The sequence below is a fragment of the Scyliorhinus canicula genome, unplaced genomic scaffold (assembly GCF_902713615.1).
Source record: "Scyliorhinus canicula unplaced genomic scaffold, sScyCan1.1, whole genome shotgun sequence".
NCBI classification, from domain to species: domain Eukaryota; kingdom Metazoa; phylum Chordata; class Chondrichthyes; order Carcharhiniformes; family Scyliorhinidae; genus Scyliorhinus; species Scyliorhinus canicula.
In genome coordinates, this window is record NW_024055734.1 from 508,398 (window position 1) to 530,029 (window position 21,632).

At 55.3% G+C, this 21,632-nt stretch overlaps 1 protein-coding gene across 1 annotated transcript; it reads left to right on the forward strand.

The window, feature by feature from the left end:
- The first annotated feature begins 581 nt into the window (after window positions 1-581).
- Window positions 582-20,700, forward strand: LOC119960794 (wiskott-Aldrich syndrome protein homolog 1-like). The gene is made up of 2 exons (XM_038788401.1): window positions 582-646; window positions 19,365-20,700. The coding sequence occupies exon 2, from the start codon at window positions 19,601-19,603 to the stop codon at window positions 20,513-20,515; it is 915 nt and encodes a 304-aa protein (XP_038644329.1). The 5' UTR covers window positions 582-646; window positions 19,365-19,600; the 3' UTR covers window positions 20,516-20,700.
- Window positions 20,701-21,632: the final 932 nt, after the last annotated feature.

Consider the following 21,632-nt stretch of genomic DNA (forward strand, 5'->3'; position numbering starts at 1 on the left):
TACCTGTCCTGGGAGTGTTTGATGGGGACAGTGTAGAGGGAGCTTTACTCTGTATCTAACCCCGTGCTGTACCTGTCCTGGGAGTGTTTGATGGGGACAGTGTAGGGGGATCTTTACTCTGTATCTAACCCCGTGCTGTACCTGTCCTGGGAGTGTTTGATAGGGACAGTGTAGAGGGAGCTTTACTCTCTATCTAACCCCGTGCTGTACCTGTCCTGGGAGTGTTTGATGGGGACTGCGTAGAGGGAGCTTTACTCTGTATCTCACCCCGTGCTGTCCCTGTCCTGGGAGTGTTTGATGGGGACAGTGAAGAGGGAGCTTTACTCTGTATCTCACCCCGTGCTGTCCCTGTCCTGGGAGTGTTTGATGGGGACAGTGTAGGGGGAGCTTTACTCTGTATCTAACCCCGTGCTGTACCTGTCCTGGGGGTGTTTGATGGGGACAGTGCAGAGGAAGCTTTACTCTGTATCTAACCCCGTGCTGTCCCTGCCCTGGGAGTGTTTGATGGGGACAGTACCGAGGGAGCTTTACTCTGTTCAATGAAATGACTACATCTCTTTCCCATTTGCCCCTCAGGCTGTCCCCCGGCTCCGACGCCTGTTGGGCTTTTGCTGGAATTTCCGAATTCAGAAGAGACCTTCCAAAAGTAAGTAATTTTCAGACACTCCACCGACACAGCCCAAAGCCTTTCTGTCCCTCTTTCCTGGTCCCCCACCGCACCTCTGCAAGGTACATGTTCCAGCCTCCACCTTTCACCCAAGGGAGCAATGCGCTGAGTTCCAGCAGGCTATTCGACTACAACGGGCATCGATACACATTTGCTGATTTCCCCCTCTCTCTCTAACCCAGGGATCACTGGACAGTGATCAGGAGCAGGAACCCTGGCTGATTTCCCCTCTCTCTCTAACCCAGGGATCACTGGACAGTGATCAGGAGCAGGAACCCTGGCTGATTTCCCCTCTCTCTAACCCAGGGATCACTGGGCAGTGATCAGGAGCAGGAACCCTGGCTGATTTCCCCTCTCTCTCTAACCCAGGGTTCACTGGGCAGTGATCAGGAGCAGGAACCCTGGCTGATTTCCTCTCTCTCTCTAACCCAGGGATCACTGGACAGTGATCAGGAGCAGGAACCCTGGCTGATTTCCCCTCTCTCTCTCTAACCCAGGGATCACTGGACAGTGATCAGGAGCAGGAACCCTGGCTGATTTCCCCTCTCTCTCTCTAACCCAGGGATCACTGGACAGTGATCAGGAGCAGGAACCCTGGCTGATTTCCCCCCTCCCTCTAACCCAGGGATCACTGGGCAGTGATCAGGAGCAGGAACCCTGGCTGATTCCCCCTCTCTCTCAAAGCCCAGGGATCACTGGACAGTGATCAGGAGCAGGAACCCTGGCTGATTTCCCCTCTCTCTCTCTAACCCAGGGATCACTGGACAGTGATCAAGAGCAGCAACCCTGGCTGATTTCCCCTCTCTCTCTCTAACCCAGGGATCACTGGACCGTGATCAGGAGCAGGAACCCTGGCTGATTTCCCCTCTCTCTCTCTAACCCAGGGATCACTGGGCAGTGATCAGGAGCAGGAACCCTGGCTGATTTCCCCTCTCTCTCTAACCCAGGGATCACTGGACACTGATCAGGAGCAGGAACCCTGGCTGATTTCCCCCCTCTCTCTCTCTAACCCAGGGATCACTGGACAGTGATCAGGAGCAGGAACCCTGGCTGATTTCCCCTCTCTCTCTCTAACCCAGGGATCACTGGGCAGTGATCAGGAGCAGGAACCCTGGCTGATTTCCCCTCTCTCTCTCTCTAACCCAGGGATCACTGGACAGTGATCAAGAGCAGGAACCCTGGCTGATTTCCCCTCTCTCTCTCTAACCCAGGGATCACTGGACCGTGATCAGGAGCAGGAACCCTGGCTGATTTCCCCTCTCTCTCTCTAACCCAGGGATCACTGGGCAGTGATCAGGAGCAGGAACCCTGGCTGATTTCCCCTCTCTCTCTCTAACCCAGGGATCACTGGGCAGTGATCAGGAGCAGGAACCCTGGCTGATTTCCCCTCTCTCTCTAACCCAGGGTTCACTGGGCAGTGATCAGGAGCAGGAACCCTGGCTGATTTCCTCTCTCTCTCTAACCCAGGGATCACTGGACAGTGATCAGGAGCAGGAACCCTGGCTGATTTCCCCTCTCTCTCTCTAACCCAGGGATCACTGGACAGTGATCAGGAGCAGGAACCCTGGCTGATTTCCCCTCTCTCTAACCCAGGGATCACTGGACAGTGATCTGGAGCAGGAACCCTGGCTGATTTCCCCCCTCCCTCTAACCCAGGGATCACTGGGCAGTGATCAGGAGCAGGAACCCTGGCTGATTCCCCCTCTCTCTCTAACCCAGGGATCACTGGACAGTGATCAGGAGCAGGAACCCTGGCTGATTTCCCCTCTCTCTCTCTAACCCAGGGATCACTGGACAGTGATCAGGAGCAGGAACCCTGGCTGATTTCCCCCCTCTCCCTCTAACCCAGGGATCACTGGGCAGTGATCAGGAGCAGGAACCCTGGCTGATTTCCCCTCTCCCTCCCTAACCCAGGGATCACTGGACAGTGATCAGGAGCAGGAACCCTGGCTGATTTCCTCTCTCTCTCTAACCCAGGGATCACTGGACAGTGATCAGCAGCAGGAATCCTGGCTGATTTCCCCTCTCTCCCTCTAACCCAGGGATCACTGGACAGTGATCAGGAGCAGGAACCCTGGCTGATTTCCCCCCTCTCTGTCTAACCCAGGGATCACTGGGCAGTGATCAGGAGCAGGAACCCTGGCTGATTTCCCCTCTCTCTCTAACCCAGGGATCACTGGGCAGTGATCAGGAGCAGGAACCCTGGCTGATTTCCCCTCTCTGTAACCCAGGGATCACTGGTCAGTGATCAGGAGCAGGAACCCTGGCTGATTTCCCCTCTCTCTCTAACCCAGGGATCACTGGACAGTGATCAGGAGCAGGAACCCTGGCTGATTTCCCCTCTCTCTCTCTAACCCAGGGATCACTGGACAGTGATCTGGAGCAGGAACCCTGGCTGATTTCCCCTCTCTCTAACCCAGGGATCACTGGGCAGTGATCAGGGGCAGGAACACTGGCTGATTTCCTCTCTCTCTCTTTAACCCAGGGATCACTGGACAGTGATCAGGAGCAGGAACCCTGGCTGATTTCCCCTCTCTCTCTCTAACCCAGGGATCACTGGACAGTGATCAGGAGCAGGAACCCTGGCTGATTTCCCCTCTCTCTCTCTAACCCAGGGATCACTGGACAGTGATCAGGAGCAGGAACCCTGGTTGATTTCCACTCTCTCTCTAACCCAGGGATCACTGGACACTGATCAGGAGCAGGAACCCTGGCTGATTTCCCCCCTCTCTCTCTCTAACCCAGGGATCACTGGACAGTGATCAGGAGCAGGAACCCTGGCTGATTTCCCCTCTCTCTCTCTAACCCAGGGATCACTGGGCAGTGATCAGGAGCAGGAACCCTGGCTGATTTCCCCTCTCTGTCTCTCTAACACAGGGATCACTGGACAGTGATCAAGAGCAGGAACCCTGGCTGATTTCCCCTCTCTCTCTCTAACCCAGGGATCACTGGACCGTGATCAGGAGCAGGAACCCTGGCTGATTTCCCCTCTCTCTCTCTAACCCAGGGATCACTGGGCAGTGATCAGGAGCAGGAACCCTGGCTGATTTCCCCTCTCTCTCTAACCCAGGGATCACTGGGCAGTGATCAGGAGCAGGAACCCTGGCTGATTTCCCCTCTCTCTCTAACCCAGGGTTCACTGGGCAGTGATCAGGAGCAGGAACCCTGGCTGATTTCCTCTCTCTCTCTAACCCAGGGATCACTGGACAGTGATCAGGAGCAGGAACCCTGGCTGATTTCCCCTCTCTCTCTCTAACCCAGGGATCACTGGACAGTGATCAGGAGCAGGAACCCTGGCTGATTTCCCCTCTCTCTAACCCAGGGATCACTGGACAGTGATCAGGAGCAGGAACCCTGGTTGATTTCCCCCCTCCCTCTAACCCAGGGATCACTGGGCAGTGATCAGGAGCAGGAACCCTGGCTGATTCCCCCTCTCTCTCAAAGCCCAGGGATCACTGGACAGTGATCAGGAGCAGGAACCCTGGCTGATTTCCCCTCTCTCTCTCTAACCCAGGGATCACTGGACAGTGATCAAGAGCAGCAACCCTGGCTGATTTCCCCTCTCTCTCTCTAACCCAGGGATCACTGGACCGTGATCAGGAGCAGGAACCCTGGCTGATTTCCCCTCTCTCTCTCTAACCCAGGGATCACTGGACAGTGATCAGGAGCAGGAACCCTGGCTGATTTCCCCTCTCTCTCTAACCCAGGGATCACTGGACACTGATCAGGAGCAGGAACCCTGGCTGATTTCCCCCCTCTCTCTCTCTAACCCAGGGATCACTGGACAGTGATCAGGAGCAGGAACCCTGGCTGATTTCCCCTCTCTCTCTCTAACCCAGGGATCACTGGGCAGTGATCAGGAGCAGGAACCCTGGCTGATTTCCCCTCTCTCTCTCTAACCCAGGGATCACTGGGCAGTGATCAGGAGCAGGAACCCTGGCTGATTTCCCCTCTCTCTCTAACCCAGGGTTCACTGGGCAGTGATCAGGAGCAGGAACCCTGGCTGATTTCCTCTCTCTCTCTAACCCAGGGATCACTGGACAGTGATCAGGAGCAGGAACCCTGGCTGATTTCCCCTCTCTCTCTCTAACCCAGGGATCACTGGACAGTGATCAGGAGCAGGAACCCTGGCTGATTTCCCCTCTCTCTAACCCAGGGATCACTGGACAGTGATCAGGAGCAGGAACCCTGGCTGATTTCCCCTCTCTCTCTCTAACCCAGGGATCACTGGACAGTGATCAGGAGCAGGAACCCTGGCTGATTTCCCCTCTCTCTAACCCAGGGATCACTGGACAGTGATCAGGAGCAGGAACCCTGGCTGATTTCCCCCCTCCCTCTAACCCAGGGATCACTGGGCAGTGATCAGGAGCAGGAACCCTGGCTGATTCCCCCTCTCTCTCTAACCCAGGGATCACTGGGCAGTGATCAGGAGCAGGAACCCTGGCTGATTCCCCCTCTCTCTCTAACCCAGGGATCACTGGACAGTGATCAGGAGCAGGAACCCTGGCTGATTTCCCCTCTCTCTCTCTAACCCAGGGATCACTGGACAGTGATCAGGAGCAGGAACCCTGGCTGATTTCCCCCCTCTCTCTCTAACCCAGGGATCACTGGGCAGTGATCAGGAGCAGGAACCCTGGCTGATTTCCCCTCTCTCTCTCTAACCCAGGGATCACTGGACAGTGATCAGGAGCAGCAACCCTGGCTGATTTGCCCTCTCTCTCCCTCTAACCCAGGGATCACTGGACAGTGATCAGGAGCAGGAACCCTGGCTGTTAATTCCCCTCTCTCTCTAACCCAGGGATCACTGGGCAGTGATCAGGAGCAGGAACCCTGGCTGATTTCCCCTCTCTCTCTCTAACCCAGGGATCACTGGACAGTGATCAGGAGCAGGAACGCTGGCTGATTTCCTCTCTTTCCCTCTCTAACCCAGGGATCACTGGACAGTGATCAGGAGCTGGAATCCTGGCTGATTTCCCCCCTCTCTCTAACCCAGGGATCACTGGACAGTGATCAGGAGCAGGAACCCTGGCTGATTTCCCCCCTCTCCCTCTCTCTAACCCAGGGATCACTGGGCAGTGATCAGGAGCAGGAACCCTGGCTGATTTCCCCCCTCTCTCTCTAACCCAGGGATCACTGGACAGTGATCAGGAGCAGGAACCCTGGCTGATTTCCCCTCTCTCTCTCTAACCCAGGGATCACTGGACAGTAATCAGGAGCAGGAACCCTGGCTGATTCCCCCTCTCTCTCTAACCCAGGGATCACAGGACAGTGATTAGGAGCAGAAACCCTGGCTGATTCCCCCTCTCTCTCTAACCCAGGGATCACTGGACAGTGATCAGGAACAGGAACCATGGCTGATTTCCCCTCTCTCTCTAACCCAGGGATCACTGGACAGTGATCAGGAGCAGGAACCCTGGCTGATTTCCCCTCTCTCTAACCCAGGGATCACTGGACAGTGATCAGGAGCAGGAACCCTGGCTGATTTCGCCTCTCTCTCTCTCAAATCCAGGGTTCACTGGACTGTGATCAGGAGCAGGAACCCTGGCTGACTTCTCCTCTCTCTAACCCAGGGATCACTGGACAGTGATCAGGAGCAGGAACCCTGGCTGATTTCCCCTCTCTCTCACTAACCCAGGGATCACTGGACAGTGATCAGGAGCAGGAACCCTGGCTGATTCCCCCCTCTCCCTCTCTCTAACCCAGGGATCACTGGACAGTGATCAGGAGCAGGAACCATGGCTGATTTCCCCTCTCTCTCTAACCCAGGGATCACTGGACAGTGATCAGGACCAGGAACCCTGGCTGATTTTCCCCTCTCTCTCCCTAACCCAGGGATCACTGGACAGTGATCAGCAGCAGTAACCCTGGCTGATTTCCCCTCTCTCTCTCTAACCCAGGGATCACTGGACAGTGATCAGGAGCAGGAACCCTGGCTGATTTCCCCTCTCTCTCTAACCAAGGGATCACTGGACAGTGATCAGGAGCAGGAACCCTGGCTGATTTCCCCTCTCTCTCTCTAACCCAGGGATCACTGGACAGTGATCAGGAGCAGGAACCCTGGCTGATTTCCCCTCTCTCTCTAACCCAGGGATCACTGGACAGTGATCAGGAGCAGGAACCCTGGCTGATTTCCCCTCTCTCTCTCTCTAACCCAGGGATCACTGGACAGTGATCAGGAGCAGGAACCCTGTCTGATTTCCCTTCTCTCTCTCTAACCCAGGGATCACTGGACAGTGATCAGGAGCAGGAACCCTGGCTGATTTCCCGTCTCTCTCTCTAACCCAGGGATCACTGGGCAGTGATCAGGAGCAGGAACCCTGGCTGATTTCCCCTCTCTCTCTCTCTAACCCAGGGATCACTGGACAGTGATCAGGAGCAGGAACCCTGGCTGATTTCCCCTCTCTCTCTAACCCAGGGATCACTGGACAGTGATCAGGAGCAGGAACCCTGGCTGATTTCCCCCCTCTCTCTCTCTAACCCAGGGATCACTGGACAGTGATCAGGAGCAGGAACCCTGGCTGATTTCCCCTCTCTCTCTAACCCAGGGATCACTGGGCAGTGATCAGGAGCAGGAACCCTGTCTGATTTCCCTCTCTCTCTCTAACCCAGGGATCACTGGACAGTGATCAGGAGCAGGAACCCTGGCTGATTTCCCCTCTCTCTCTCTAACCCAGGGATCACTGGGCAGTGATCAGGAGCAGGAACCCTGGCTGATTTCCCCTCTCTCTCTCTAACCCAGGGATCACTGGACAGTGATCAGGAGCAGGAACCCTGGCTGATTTCCCCTCTCTCTCTAACCCAGGGATCACTGGGCAGTGATCAGGAGCAGGAACCCTGGCTGATTTCCCCCTCTCTCTCTCTAACCCAGGGATCACTGGACAGTGATCAGGAGCAGGAACCCTGGCTGATTTCCCCTCTCTCTCTCTAACCCAGGGATCACTGGACAGTGATCAGGAGCAGCAACCCTGGCTGATTTCCCCTCTCTCTCCCTCTAACCCAGGGATCACTGGACAGTGATCAGGAGCAGGAACCCTGGCTGTTAATTCCCCTCTCTCTCTAACCCAGGGATCACTGGGCAGTGATCAGGAGCAGGAACCCTGGCTGATTTCCCCTCTCTCTCTCTAACCCAGGGATCACTGGACAGTGATCAGGAGCAGGAACCCTGGCTGATTTCCCCTCTCTCTCTCTAACCTAGGGATCACTGGACAGTGATCAGGAGCAGGAACCCTGGCTGATTTCCCCTCTCTCTCTAACCCAGGGATCACTGGACAGTGATCAGGAGCAGGAACCCTGGCTGATTTCCCCTCTCTCTCTAACCCAGTGATCACTGGACAGTGATCAGGAGCAGGAACCCTGGCTGATTTCCCCTCTCTCTCTCTAACCCAGGGATCACTGGACAGTGATCAGGAGCAGGAACCCTGGCTGATTTCCCCTCTCTCTCTAACCCTGTGATCACTGGACAGTGATCAGGAGCAGGAACCCTGGCTGATTTCCCCTCTCTCTCTCTAACCCAGGGATCACTGGACAGTGATCAGGAGCAGGAACCCTGGCTGATTTCCCTCTCTCTCTCTAACCCAGGGATCACTGGACAGTGATCAGGAGCAGGGACCCTGGCTGATTTCCTCTCTCTCTCTCTCTAACCCAGGGATTACTGGACAGTGATCAGGAGCAGGAACCCTGCCTGATTTCCCCTCTCTCTCTCTAACCCAGGGATCACTGGACAGTGATCAGGAGCAGGAACCCTGGCTGATTCCACCTCTCTCTCTCTAACCCAGGGATCACTGGGCAGTGATCAGGAGCAGGAACCCTGGCTGATTTCCCCTCTCTCTCTCTAACCCAGGGATCACTGGGCAGTGATCAGGAGCAGGAACCCTGGCTGATTTCCCCCCTCTCTCTCTCTAACCCAGGGATCACTGGACAGTGATCAGGAGCAGGAACCCTGGCTGATTTACCCCCTCTCTCCCTCTCTAACCCAGGGATCACTGGACAGTGATCAGGAGCAGGAACCCTGGCTGATTTACCCCTCTCTCCCTCTCTAACCCAGGGATCACTGGACAGTGATCAGGAGCAGGAACCCTGGCTGATTTCCCCTCTCTCTCTCTAACCCAGGGATCACTGGACAGTGATCAGGAGCAGGAACCCTGGCTGATTTCCCCTCTCTCTAACCCAGGGATCACTGGACAGTGATCAGGAGCAGGAACCCTGGCTGATTTCCCCCCTCCCTCTAACCCAGGGATCACTGGGCAGTGATCAGGAGCAGGAACCCTGGCTGATTCCCCCTCTCTCTCTAACCCAGGGATCACTGGGCAGTGATCAGGAGCAGGAACCCTGGCTGATTCCCCCTCTCTCTCTAACCCAGGGATCACTGGACAGTGATCAGGAGCAGGAACCCTGGCTGATTTCCCCTCTCTCTCTCTAACCCAGGGATCACTGGACAGTGATCAGGAGCAGGAACCCTGGCTGATTTCCCCTCTCTCTCTCTAACCCAGGGATCACTGGACAGTGATCAGGAGCAGCAACCCTGGCTGATTTGCCCTCTCTCTCCCTCTAACCCAGGGATCACTGGACAGTGATCAGGAGCAGGAACCCTGGCTGTTAATTCCCCTCTCTCTCTAACCCAGGGATCACTGGGCAGTGATCAGGAGCAGGAACCCTGGCTGATTTCCCCTCTCTCTCTCTAACCCAGGGATCACTGGACAGTGATCAGGAGCAGGAACGCTGGCTGATTTCCTCTCTTTCCCTCTCTAACCCAGGGATCACTGGACAGTGATCAGGAGCTGGAATCCTGGCTGATTTCCCCCCTCTCTCTAACCCAGGGATCACTGGACAGTGATCAGGAGCAGGAACCCTGGCTGATTTCCCCCCTCTCCCTCTCTCTAACCCAGGGATCACTGGGCAGTGATCAGGAGCAGGAACCCTGGCTGATTTCCCCCCTCTCTCTCTAACCCAGGGATCACTGGACAGTGATCAGGAGCAGGAACCCTGGCTGATTTCCCCTCTCTCTCTCTAACCCAGGGATCACTGGACAGTGATCAGGAGCAGGAACCCTGGCTGATTCCCCCTCTCTCTCTAACCCAGGGATCACAGGACAGTGATTAGGAGCAGAAACCCTGGCTGATTCCCCCTCTCTCTCTAACCCAGGGATCACTGGACAGTGATCAGGAACAGGAACCATGGCTGATTTCCCCTCTCTCTCTAACCAAGGGATCACTGGACAGTGATCAGGAGCAGGAACCCTGGCTGATTTCCCCTCTCTCTAACCCAGGGATCACTGGACAGTGATCAGGATCAGGAACCCTGGCTGATTTCGCCTCTCTCTCTCTCTAACCCAGGGTTCACTGGACAGTGATCAGGAGCAGGAACCCTGACTGATTTCCTCTCTCTCTCTAACCCAGGGATCACTGGACAGTGATCAGGAGCAGGAACCCTGGCTGATTTCCCCTCTCTCTCACTAACCCAGGGATCACTGGACAGTGATCAGGAGCAGGAACCCTGGCTGATTTCCCCCCTCTCCCTCTCTCTAACCCAGGGATCACTGGACAGTGATCAGGAGCAGGAACCATGGCTGATTTCCCCTCTCTCTCTAACCCAGGGATCACTGGACAGTGATCAGGACCAGGAACCCTGGCTGATTTTCCCCTCTCTCTCCCTAACCCAGGGATCACTGGACAGTGATCAGCAGCAGGAACCCTGGCTGATTTCCCCTCTCTCTCTCTAACCCAGGGATCACTGGACAGTGATCAGGAGCAGGAACCCTGGCTGATTTCCCCTCTCTCTCTAACCAAGGGATCACTGGACAGTGATCAGGAGCAGGAACCCTGGCTGATTTCCCCTCTCTCTCTCTCTAACCCAGGGATCACTGGACAGTGATCAGGAGCAGGAACCCTGGCTGATTTCCCCTCTCTCTCTAACCCAGGGATCACTGGACAGTGATCAGGAGCAGGAACCCTGGCTGATTTGCCCTCTCTCTCTCTCTAACCCAGGGATCACTGGACAGTGATCAGGAGCAGGAACCCTGGCTGATTTCCCCTCTCTCTAACCCAGGGATCACTGGACAGTGATCAGGAGCAGGAACCCTGGCTGATTTCCCCCCTCTCTCTAACCCAGGGATCACTGGACAGTGATCAGGAGCAGGAACCCTGGCTGATTCCCCTCTCTCTCTAACCCAGGGATCACTGGACAGTGATCAGGAGCAGGAACCCTGGCTGATTTCCCCTCTCTCTCTCTAACCCAGGGATCACTGGACAGTGATCAGGAGCAGGAACCCTGGCTGATTTCCCCTCTCCCTCTAACCCAGGGATCACTGGACAGTGATCAGGAGCAGGAACCCTGGCTGATTTCCCCTCTCTCTCTCTAACCCAGGGATCACTGGGCAGTGATCAGGAGCAGGAACCCTGGCTGATTTCCCTCTCTCTCTCTAACCCAGGGATCACTGGACAGTGATCAGGAGCAGGAACCCTGGCTGATTTCCCGTCTCTCTCTCTAACCCAGGGATCACTGGGCAGTGATCAGGAGCAGGAACCCTGGCTGATTTCCCCTCTCTCTCTCTCTAACCCAGGGATCACTGGACAGTGATCAGGAGCAGGAACCCTGGCTGATTTCCCCTCTCTCTCTAACCCAGGGATCACTGGGCAGTGATCAGGAGCAGGAACCCTGGCTGATTTCCCCCTCTCTCTCTCTAACCCAGGGATCACTGGACAGTGATCAGGAGCAGGAACCCTGGCTGTTAATTCCCCTCTCTCTCTAACCCAGGGATCACTGGGCAGTGATCAGGAGCAGGAACCCTGTCTGATTTCCCTTCTCTCTCTAACCCAGGGATCACTGGACAGTGATCAGGAGCAGGAACCCTGGCTGATTTCCCCTCTCTCTCTCTAACCCAGGGATCACTGGGCAGTGATCAGGAGCAGGAACCCTGGCTGATTTCCCCTCTCTCTCTCTCTAACCCAGGGATCACTGGACAGTGATCAGGAGCAGGAACCCTGGCTGATTTCCCCTCTCTCTCTAACCCAGGGATCACTGGGCAGTGATCAGGAGCAGGAACCCTGGCTGATTTCCCCCCTCTCTCTCTCTAACCCAGGGATCACTGGACAGTGATCAGGAGCAGGAACCCTGGCTGATTTACCCCCTCTCTCCCTCTCTAACCCAGGGATCACTGGACAGTGATCAGGAGCAGCAACCCTGGCTGATTTCCCCTCTCTCTCCCTCTAACCCAGGGATCACTGGACAGTGATCAGGAGCAGGAACCCTGGCTGTTAATTCCCCTCTCTCTCTAACCCAGGGATCACTGGGCAGTGATCAGGAGCAGGAACCCTGGCTGATTTCCCCTCTCTCTCTCTAACCCAGGGATCACTGGACAGTGATCAGGAGCAGGAACCCTGGCTGATTTCCCCTCTCTCTCTCTAACCTAGGGATCACTGGACAGTGATCAGGAGCAGGAACCCTGGCTGATTTCCCCTCTCTCTCTAACCCAGGGATCACTGGACAGTGATCAGGAGCAGGAACCCTGGCTGATTTCCCCTCTCTCTCTAACCCAGTGATCACTGGACAGTGATCAGGAGCAGGAACCCTGGCTGATTTCCCCTCTCTCTCTCTAACCCAGGGATCACTGGACAGTGATCAGGAGCAGGAACCCTGGCTGATTTCCCCTCTCTCTCTAACCCTGTGATCACTGGACAGTGATCAGGAGCAGGAACCCTGGCTGATTTCCCCTCTCTCTCTAACCCAGGGATCACTGGACAGTGATCAGGAGCAGGAACCCTGGCTGATTTCCTCTCTCTCTCTAACCCAGGGATCACTGGACAGTGATCAGGAGCAGGGACCCTGGCTGATTTCCTCTCTCTCTCTCTCTCTAACCCAGGGATTACTGGACAGTGATCAGGAGCAGGAACCCTGCCTGATTTCCCCTCTCTCTCTCTAACCCAGGGATCACTGGACAGTGATCAGGAGCAGGAACCCTGGCTGATTCCACCTCTCTCTCTCTAACCCAGGGATCACTGGGCAGTGATCAGGAGCAGGAACCCTGGCTGATTTCCCCTCTCTCTCTCTAACCCAGGGATCACTGGGCAGTGATCAGGAGCAGGAACCCTGGCTGATTTCCCCCCTCTCTCTCTCTAACCCAGGGATCACTGGACAGTGATCAGGAGCAGGAACCCTGGCTGATTTACCCCCTCTCTCCCTCTCTAACCCAGGGATCACTGGACAGTGATCAGGAGCAGGAACCCTGGCTGATTTACCCCCTCTCTCCCTCTCTAACCCAGGGATCACTGGACAGTGATCAGGAGCAGGAACCCTGGCTGATTTCCCCTCTCTCTCTCTAACCCAGGGATCACTGGACAGTGATCAGGAGCAGGAACCCTGGCTGATTTCCCCTCTCTCTAACCCAGGGATCACTGGACAGTGATCAGGAGCAGGAACCCTGGCTGATTTCCCCCCTCCCTCTAACCCAGGGATCACTGGGCAGTGATCAGGAGCAGGAACCCTGGCTGATTCCCCCTCTCTCTCTAACCCAGGGATCACTGGGCAGTGATCAGGAGCAGGAACCCTGGCTGATTCCCCCTCTCTCTCTAACCCAGGGATCACTGGACAGTGATCAGGAGCAGGAACCCTGGCTGATTTCCCCTCTCTCTCTCTAACCCAGGGATCACTGGACAGTGATCAGGAGCAGGAACCCTGGCTGATTTCCCCTCTCTCTCTCTAACCCAGGGATCACTGGACAGTGATCAGGAGCAGCAACCCTGGCTGATTTGCCCTCTCTCTCCCTCTAACCCAGGGATCACTGGACAGTGATCAGGAGCAGGAACCCTGGCTGTTAATTCCCCTCTCTCTCTAACCCAGGGATCACTGGGCAGTGATCAGGAGCAGGAACCCTGGCTGATTTCCCCTCTCTCTCTCTAACCCAGGGATCACTGGACAGTGATCAGGAGCAGGAACGCTGGCTGATTTCCTCTCTTTCCCTCTCTAACCCAGGGATCACTGGACAGTGATCAGGAGCTGGAATCCTGGCTGATTTCCCCCCTCTCTCTAACCCAGGGATCACTGGACAGTGATCAGGAGCAGGAACCCTGGCTGATTTCCCCCCTCTCCCTCTCTCTAACCCAGGGATCACTGGGCAGTGATCAGGAGCAGGAACCCTGGCTGATTTCCCCCCTCTCTCTCTAACCCAGGGATCACTGGACAGTGATCAGGAGCAGGAACCCTGGCTGATTTCCCCTCTCTCTCTCTAACCCAGGGATCACTGGACAGTGATCAGGAGCAGGAACCCTGGCTGATTCCCCCTCTCTCTCTAACCCAGGGATCACAGGACAGTGATTAGGAGCAGAAACCCTGGCTGATTCCCCCTCTCTCTCTAACCCAGGGATCACTGGACAGTGATCAGGAACAGGAACCATGGCTGATTTCCCCTCTCTCTCTAACCAAGGGATCACTGGACAGTGATCAGGAGCAGGAACCCTGGCTGATTTCCCCTCTCTCTAACCCAGGGATCACTGGACAGTGATCAGGATCAGGAACCCTGGCTGATTTCGCCTCTCTCTCTCTCTAACCCAGGGTTCACTGGACAGTGATCAGGAGCAGGAACCCTGACTGATTTCCTCTCTCTCTCTAACCCAGGGATCACTGGACAGTGATCAGGAGCAGGAACCCTGGCTGATTTCCCCTCTCTCTCACTAACCCAGGGATCACTGGACAGTGATCAGGAGCAGGAACCCTGGCTGATTTCCCCCCTCTCCCTCTCTCTAACCCAGGGATCACTGGACAGTGATCAGGAGCAGGAACCATGGCTGATTTCCCCTCTCTCTCTAACCCAGGGATCACTGGACAGTGATCAGGACCAGGAACCCTGGCTGATTTTCCCCTCTCTCTCCCTAACCCAGGGATCACTGGACAGTGATCAGCAGCAGGAACCCTGGCTGATTTCCCCTCTCTCTCTCTAACCCAGGGATCACTGGACAGTGATCAGGAGCAGGAACCCTGGCTGATTTCCCCTCTCTCTCTAACCAAGGGATCACTGGACAGTGATCAGGAGCAGGAACCCTGGCTGATTTCCCCTCTCTCTCTCTCTAACCCAGGGATCACTGGACAGTGATCAGGAGCAGGAACCCTGGCTGATTTCCCCTCTCTCTCTAACCCAGGGATCACTGGACAGTGATCAGGAGCAGGAACCCTGGCTGATTTCCCCTCTCTCTCTCTCTAACCCAGGGATCACTGGACAGTGATCAGGAGCAGGAACCCTGGCTGATTTCCCCTCTCTCTAACCCAGGGATCACTGGACAGTGATCAGGAGCAGGACCCTGGCTGATTTCACCCCTCTCTCTAACCCAGGGATCACTGGGCAGTGATCAGGAGCAGGAACCCTGGCTGATTCCCCCTCTCTCTCTAACCCAGGGATCACTGGACAGTGATCAGGAGCAGGAACCCTGGCTGATTTCCCCTCTCTCTCTCTAACCCAGGGATCACTGGACAGTGATCAGGAGCAGGAACCCTGGCTGATTTCCCCCCTCTCCCTCTAACCCAGGGATCACTGGACAGTGATCAGGAGCAGGAACCCTGGCTGATTTCCCCTCTCTCTCTCTAACCCAGGGATCACTGGACAGTGATCAGGAGCAGGAACCCTGGCTGATTTCCCCCTCTCCCTCTAACCCAGGGATCACTGGACAGTGATCAGGAGCAGGAACCCTGGCTGATTTCCCCTCTCTCTCTCTAACCCAGGGATCACTGGACAGTGATCAGGAGCAGGAACCCTGGCTGATTTCCCCTCTCTCTCTCTCTAACCCAGGGATCACTGGGCAGTGATCAGGAGCAGGAACCCTGGCTGATTTCCCCTCTCTCTCTCTAACCCAGGGATCACTGGACAGTGATCAGGAGCAGGAACCCTGGCTGATTTCCCGTCTCTCTCTCTAACCCAGGGATCACTGGGCAGTGATCAGGAGCAGGAACCCTGGCTGATTTCCCCTCTCTCTCTCTCTAACCCAGGGATCACTGGACAGTGATCAGGAGCAGGAACCCTGGCTGATTTCCCCTCTCTCTCTAACCCAGGGATCACTGGGCAGTGATCAGGAGCAGGAACCCTGGCTGATTTCCCCCCTCTCTCTCTCTAACCCAGGGATCACTGGACAGTGATCAGGAGCAGGAACCCTGGCTGTTAATTCCCCTCTCTCTCTAACCCAGGGATCACTGGGCAGTGATCAGGAGCAGGAACCCTGTCTGATTTCCCTTCTCTCTCTAACCCAGGGATCACTGGACAGTGATCAGGAGCAGGAACCCTGGCTGATTTCCCCTCTCTCTCTCTAACCCAGGGATCACTGGGCAGTGATCAGGAGCAGGAACCCTGGCTGATTTCCCCTCTCTCTCTCTCTAACCCAGGGATCACTGGACAGTGATCAGGAGCAGGAACCCTGGCTGATTTCCCCTCTCTCTCTAACCCAGGGATCACTGGGCAGTGATCAGGAGCAGGAACCCTGGCTGATTTCCCCCCTCTCTCTCTCTAACCCAGGGATCACTGGACAGTGATCAGGAGCAGGAACCCTGGCTGATTTACCCCCTCTCTCCCTCTCTAACCCAGGGATCACTGGACAGTGATCAGGAGCAGCAACCCTGGCTGATTTCCCCTCTCTCTCCCTCTAACCCAGGGATCACTGGACAGTGATCAGGAGCAGGAACCCTGGCTGTTAATTCCCCTCTCTCTCTAACCCAGGGATCACTGGGCAGTGATCAGGAGCAGGAACCCTGGCTGATTTCCCCTCTCTCTCTCTAACCCAGGGATCACTGGACAGTGATCAGGAGCAGGAACCCTGGCTGATTTCCCCTCTCTCTCTCTAACCTAGGGATCACTGGACAGTGATCAGGAGCAGGAACCCTGGCTGATTTCCCCTCTCTCTCTAACCCAGGGATCACTGGACAGTGATCAGGAGCAGGAACCCTGGCTGATTTCCCCTCTCTCTCTAACCCAGTGATCACTGGACAGTGATCAGGAGCAGGAACCCTGGCTGATTTCCCCTCTCTCTCTCTAACCCAGGGATCACTGGACAGTGATCAGGAGCAGGAACCCTGGCTGATTTCCCCTCTCTCTCTAACCCTGTGATCACTGGACAGTGATCAGGAGCAGGAACCCTGGCTGATTTCCCCTCTCTCTCTAACCCAGGGATCACTGGACAGTGATCAGGAGCAGGAACCCTGGCTGATTTCCTCTCTCTCTCTAACCCAGGGATCACTGGACAGTGATCAGGAGCAGGGACCCTGGCTGATTTCCTCTCTCTCTCTCTCTCTAACCCAGGGATTACTGGACAGTGATCAGGAGCAGGAACCCTGCCTGATTTCCCCTCTCTCTCTCTAACCCAGGGATCACTGGACAGTGATCAGGAGCAGGAACCCTGGCTGATTCCACCTCTCTCTCTCTAACCCAGGGATCACTGGGCAGTGATCAGGAGCAGGAACCCTGGCTGATTTCCCCTCTCTCTCTCTAACCCAGGGATCACTGGGCAGTGATCAGGAGCAGGAACCCTGGCTGATTTCCCCCTCTCTCTCTCTAACCCAGGGATCACTGGACAGTGATCAGGAGCAGGAACCCTGGCTGATTTACCCCCTCTCTCCCTCTCTAACCCAGGGATCACTGGACAGTGATCAGGAGCAGCAACCCTGGCTGATTTCCCCTCTCTCTCCCTCTAACCCAGGGATCACTGGACAGTGATCAGGAGCAGGAACCCTGGCTGTTAATTCCCCTCTCTCTCTAACCCAGGGATCACTGGGCAGTGATCAGGAGCAGGAACCCTGGCTGATTTCCCCTCTCTCTCTAACCCAGTGATCACTGGACAGTGATCAGGAGCAGGAACCCTGGCTGATTTCCCCTCTCTCTCTCTAACCCAGGGATCACTGGACAGTGATCAGGAGCAGGAACCCTGGCTGATTTCCCCTCTCTCTCTAACCCTGTGATCACTGGACAGTGATCAGGAGCAGGAACCCTGGCTGATTTCCCCTCTCTCTCTAACCCAGGGATCACTGGACAGTGATCAGGAGCAGGAACCCTGGCTGATTTCCTCTCTCTCTCTAACCCAGGGATCACTGGACAGTGATCAGGAGCAGGAACCCTGGCTGATTTCCTCTCTCTCTCTCTCTCTCTAACCCAGGGATTACTGGACAGTGATCAGGAGCAGGAACCCTGCCTGATTTCCCCTCTCTCTCTCTAACCCAGGGATCACTGGACAGTGATCAGGAGCAGGAACCCTGGCTGATTTCCTCTCTTTCCCTCTCTAACCCAGGGATCACTGGACAGTGATCAGGAGCAGGAATCCTGGCTGATTTCCCCCCTCTCTCTAACCCAGGGATCACTGGACAGTGATCAGGAGCAGGAACCCTGGCTGATTTCCCCTCTCTCTCTCTAACCCAGGGATCACTGGACAGTGATCAGGAGCAGGAACCCTGGCTGATTTCCCCCCTCTCTCTAACCCAGGGATCACTGGGCAGTGATCAGGAGCAGGAACCCTGGCTGATTTCCCCTCTCTCTCTCTCTCTAACCCAGGGATCACTATACAGATGGAGGGTGAGAAAGTAAAATCAAATACTATTGTTTTGTGTTTAAACAAAGGAGATTACAAGGGGATGAGAGAAGAACTAGCTAAGGTAGACTGGGAGCTAAGACTTTATGGTGGAACAGTTGAGGAACAGTGGAGAACCTTCCAAGCGATTTTTCACAGAGCTCAGCAAAGGTTTATACCAACAAAAAGGAAGGACGGAAGAAAGAGGGAAAATCGACCGTGGATATCTAAGGAAATAAGGGAGAGTATTAAATTGAAGGAAAAAGCATATAAAGTGGCAAAGATTGATGGGAGATTAGAGGACTGGGAAATCTTTAGGGGGCAACAGAAAGCTACTAAAAAAGCTATAAAGAAGAGTAAGATAGAGTATGAGAGTAAACTTGCTCAGAATATAAAAACAGACAGTAAAAGTTTTTACAAATATATAAAACAAAAAAGAGTGGCTCAGGTAAATATTGGTCCTTTAGAGGATGAGAAGGGAGTTTTAATAATGGGAAATGAGGAAATGGCTGAGGAACTGAACAGGTTTTTTGGGTCGGTCTTCACAGTGGAAGACACAAATAACATGCCAGCGACTGATAGAAATGAGGCTATTACAGGTGAGGACCTTGAGAGGATTGTTATCACTAAGGAGGGAGTGATGGGCAAGCTAATGGGGCTAAAGGTAGACAAGTCTCCTGGCCCTGATGGAATGCATCCCAGAGTGCTAAAAGAGATGGCTAGGGAAATTGCAGATGCACTAGTGATAATTTACCAAAATTCACTAGACTCTGGGGTGGTCCCGGTGGATTGGAAATTAGCAAACGTGACGCCACTGTTTAAAAAAGGAGGTAGGCAGAGAGCGGGTAATTATAGGCCAGTGAGCTTAACTTCGGTAGTAGGGAAGATGCTGGAATCTATCATCAAGGAAGAAATCTATGGAATTCCTTGCCCAGTGAAGCAGTTGAGGCTCCTTCATTACATGTTTTTAAGGTAAAGATAGATAGTTTTTTGAAGAATAACGGGATTAAGGGTTATGGTGTTCGGGCCGGAAAGTGGAGCTGAGTCCACAAAAGATCAGCCATGATCTAATTGAATGGCGGAGCAGGCTCGAGGGGCCAGATGGCCTACTCCTGCTCCTAGTTCTTATGTTCTTATGTTTTGTTAATGGAAGTTTATGTGTTTGCCAGGGCTGTTTAATGGTTTGGAGAACGCAAAGCAGATATCGCATAGCTACCTGCTGCAGTCCGTGAAAGGGAACGACGATGAGGATGATGGGGAGGATCTGAAGGCCCCGGACCTGGAATGTGAGGACGAGGATGGTTCAGGGGATCAGCAGGGTAGTGATACCCCCCCGTGCCAGCACGCCTACTCCCGCTGCCAGAGGTACCGGTGCCTGGGCGGCTCATCGGAGAGCCGGAGCAGCATGGCATGTGGGCACAGCGGGAGCCTGATTGAGGCCTGCTCTCGCTCCTGCAGCCCTGAGAGGTGGTCCTGTCTGGCTCGGGGCAACCAGTCGCCCGCCCTGAGCGTCCGCCGCCCACACCCCGCCTTCTACCGAGTGTCGGCCTGCCCATCGGCCAGCCCCTCGCCCAAATCCAGCTCGGGAGGGCGCGGTTCGCCCCGCTGCCACCATGCCGCGCCGGATCCGCTCGCCTCGGCCTCCCGCTCCGTCTCCTGCGCCCTGGACTCCGAGGGCCCCGCCCGCCACAGCCTGACCCCCGACCCCTGCCGCAGCTCCGTCTCGGCTGACCGCTCCCGCCACCGCAGCCCTGACCCCTACCCCGGGGGCAGCCGGGTCAGCCGCCAGTCGGACCGCTCCCCGGACGGCTCGGGCACCCGCTCGCCCGATACCTGCGCCAGCTGCGCCTCCCGCTGCCGCCTGCCTATGGGCGACTTCCCCCGCCGGCCCTCCCCCCGCTCCCCGGCCTCCTGCGCCAGCCGGGCCTCCTGCCGGGGGGGACGCGACCTGACCCCCAGCCCCGAGCCCCCCGGCCCCCGCCTCGTCCACCGGGCCTGGCACCCCCCTCCCCCGCCCTGCTCCTCCTCCACCGTCATCCTCCTGCCCTCCTCCGGCCCCCGCGGTCCGCCCAGGGCCTCCCGGGGCGAGCCCTACCACGTCAACGAGCTGCAGTGCACCGGTCGGGTGGTCTACGACGCCCGGGCCCGCAAGGCCGAGAACGTCCGGGAGGACGGCGGGGGCAACGGGCAGGGCGGGGGCAACGGGCAGGGCGGGGGCAACGGGGAGCCCGCGGAGCAGGGCACCTGCCGCCCATGTTTCTACAAGGACCAGAGAAGCAACGAGGCGGGCAACGACTCCTACTACCCGCACCCGGAGTGAGAGAGCGACGTGAGCAACCAGGCCTACCCAGGAGGCAGTGAGACGCCCAAAAGAACCACCTTCAACCGTCTCACTAAATTAATTCCACTGCACACGCCCCTCCCCTGGGCTCTATCAGAGGCACAGAAGTACAAAAACCCCTCCCCCTATGTGAAACCCTTTATAAAACATTACTTAAGCCTCAATCCCGGAGTAGTGTCTTCCATTCTGCGGATAGAGGGGAACCTGTGAATGTGCAGTGCTACGGTTTCCGACAGGGTGTCAGAACCAGAAGCACCCCCCCCCCCCCCCCCCCCCCCCACCCCCGGCGTGAGAGGTGACGGACGCTATCATAGAATCTACAGTGTAGGAGGAGGCCTTTCTGCCCATCGAGTCTGCTCCCTCCCCCAAGCCCACTCACACCACCTAACCTTTCTGGAGACAAATTTGGCCAATCCACTTAATAATAATAATAATAATCTTCATTCGTCTCACAAGTAGGCTTATATACGGGTTCATCCCCAAGAAAAGAAAGATTATCCGGGGAGGGATTAGACAGCCATGGCTGACAAAGGAGGTCAGGAAATGTATCAAAGAAAAAGAGAGATCCTATAAAGTGGCCAAAAGCACTGGGAAATCAGATTGGGAAGGCTACAAAAACAAACAGAGGTTAACAAAGAGACAAATAAGGAAGGAGAGGATCAAATATGAAGGCAGGCTAGCCAGTAATATAAGAAATGATAGTAAAAGTTTCTTTCAATACATAAGAAACAAACGACAGGCCAAAGTAGACATTGGGCCATTCAAACTGATTCCGGAAGGCTAGTGATGGGAGACGAGGAAATGGCTGGAGAACTTAATAAGTACTTTGCGTCTGTCTTCACAGTGGAAGACATGAGTAATATCCCAAAAATTATAGAGGGTCAGGGGGCTGAGTTGAGTATGGTTGCCATTACAAAAGAGATGGTGCTAAAAAAGCTAAAAGGTCTTAAAATTGACAAATCTCCTGGCCCCGATGGGCTACATCCTAGAGTTCTGAGGGAGGTGGCTGAAGAAATAGCGGAAGCGTTGGTTGAGATCTTTCAAAAATCACTGGAGTCAGGGAAAGTCCCGAACGATTGGAAGATCGCTGTTGTAA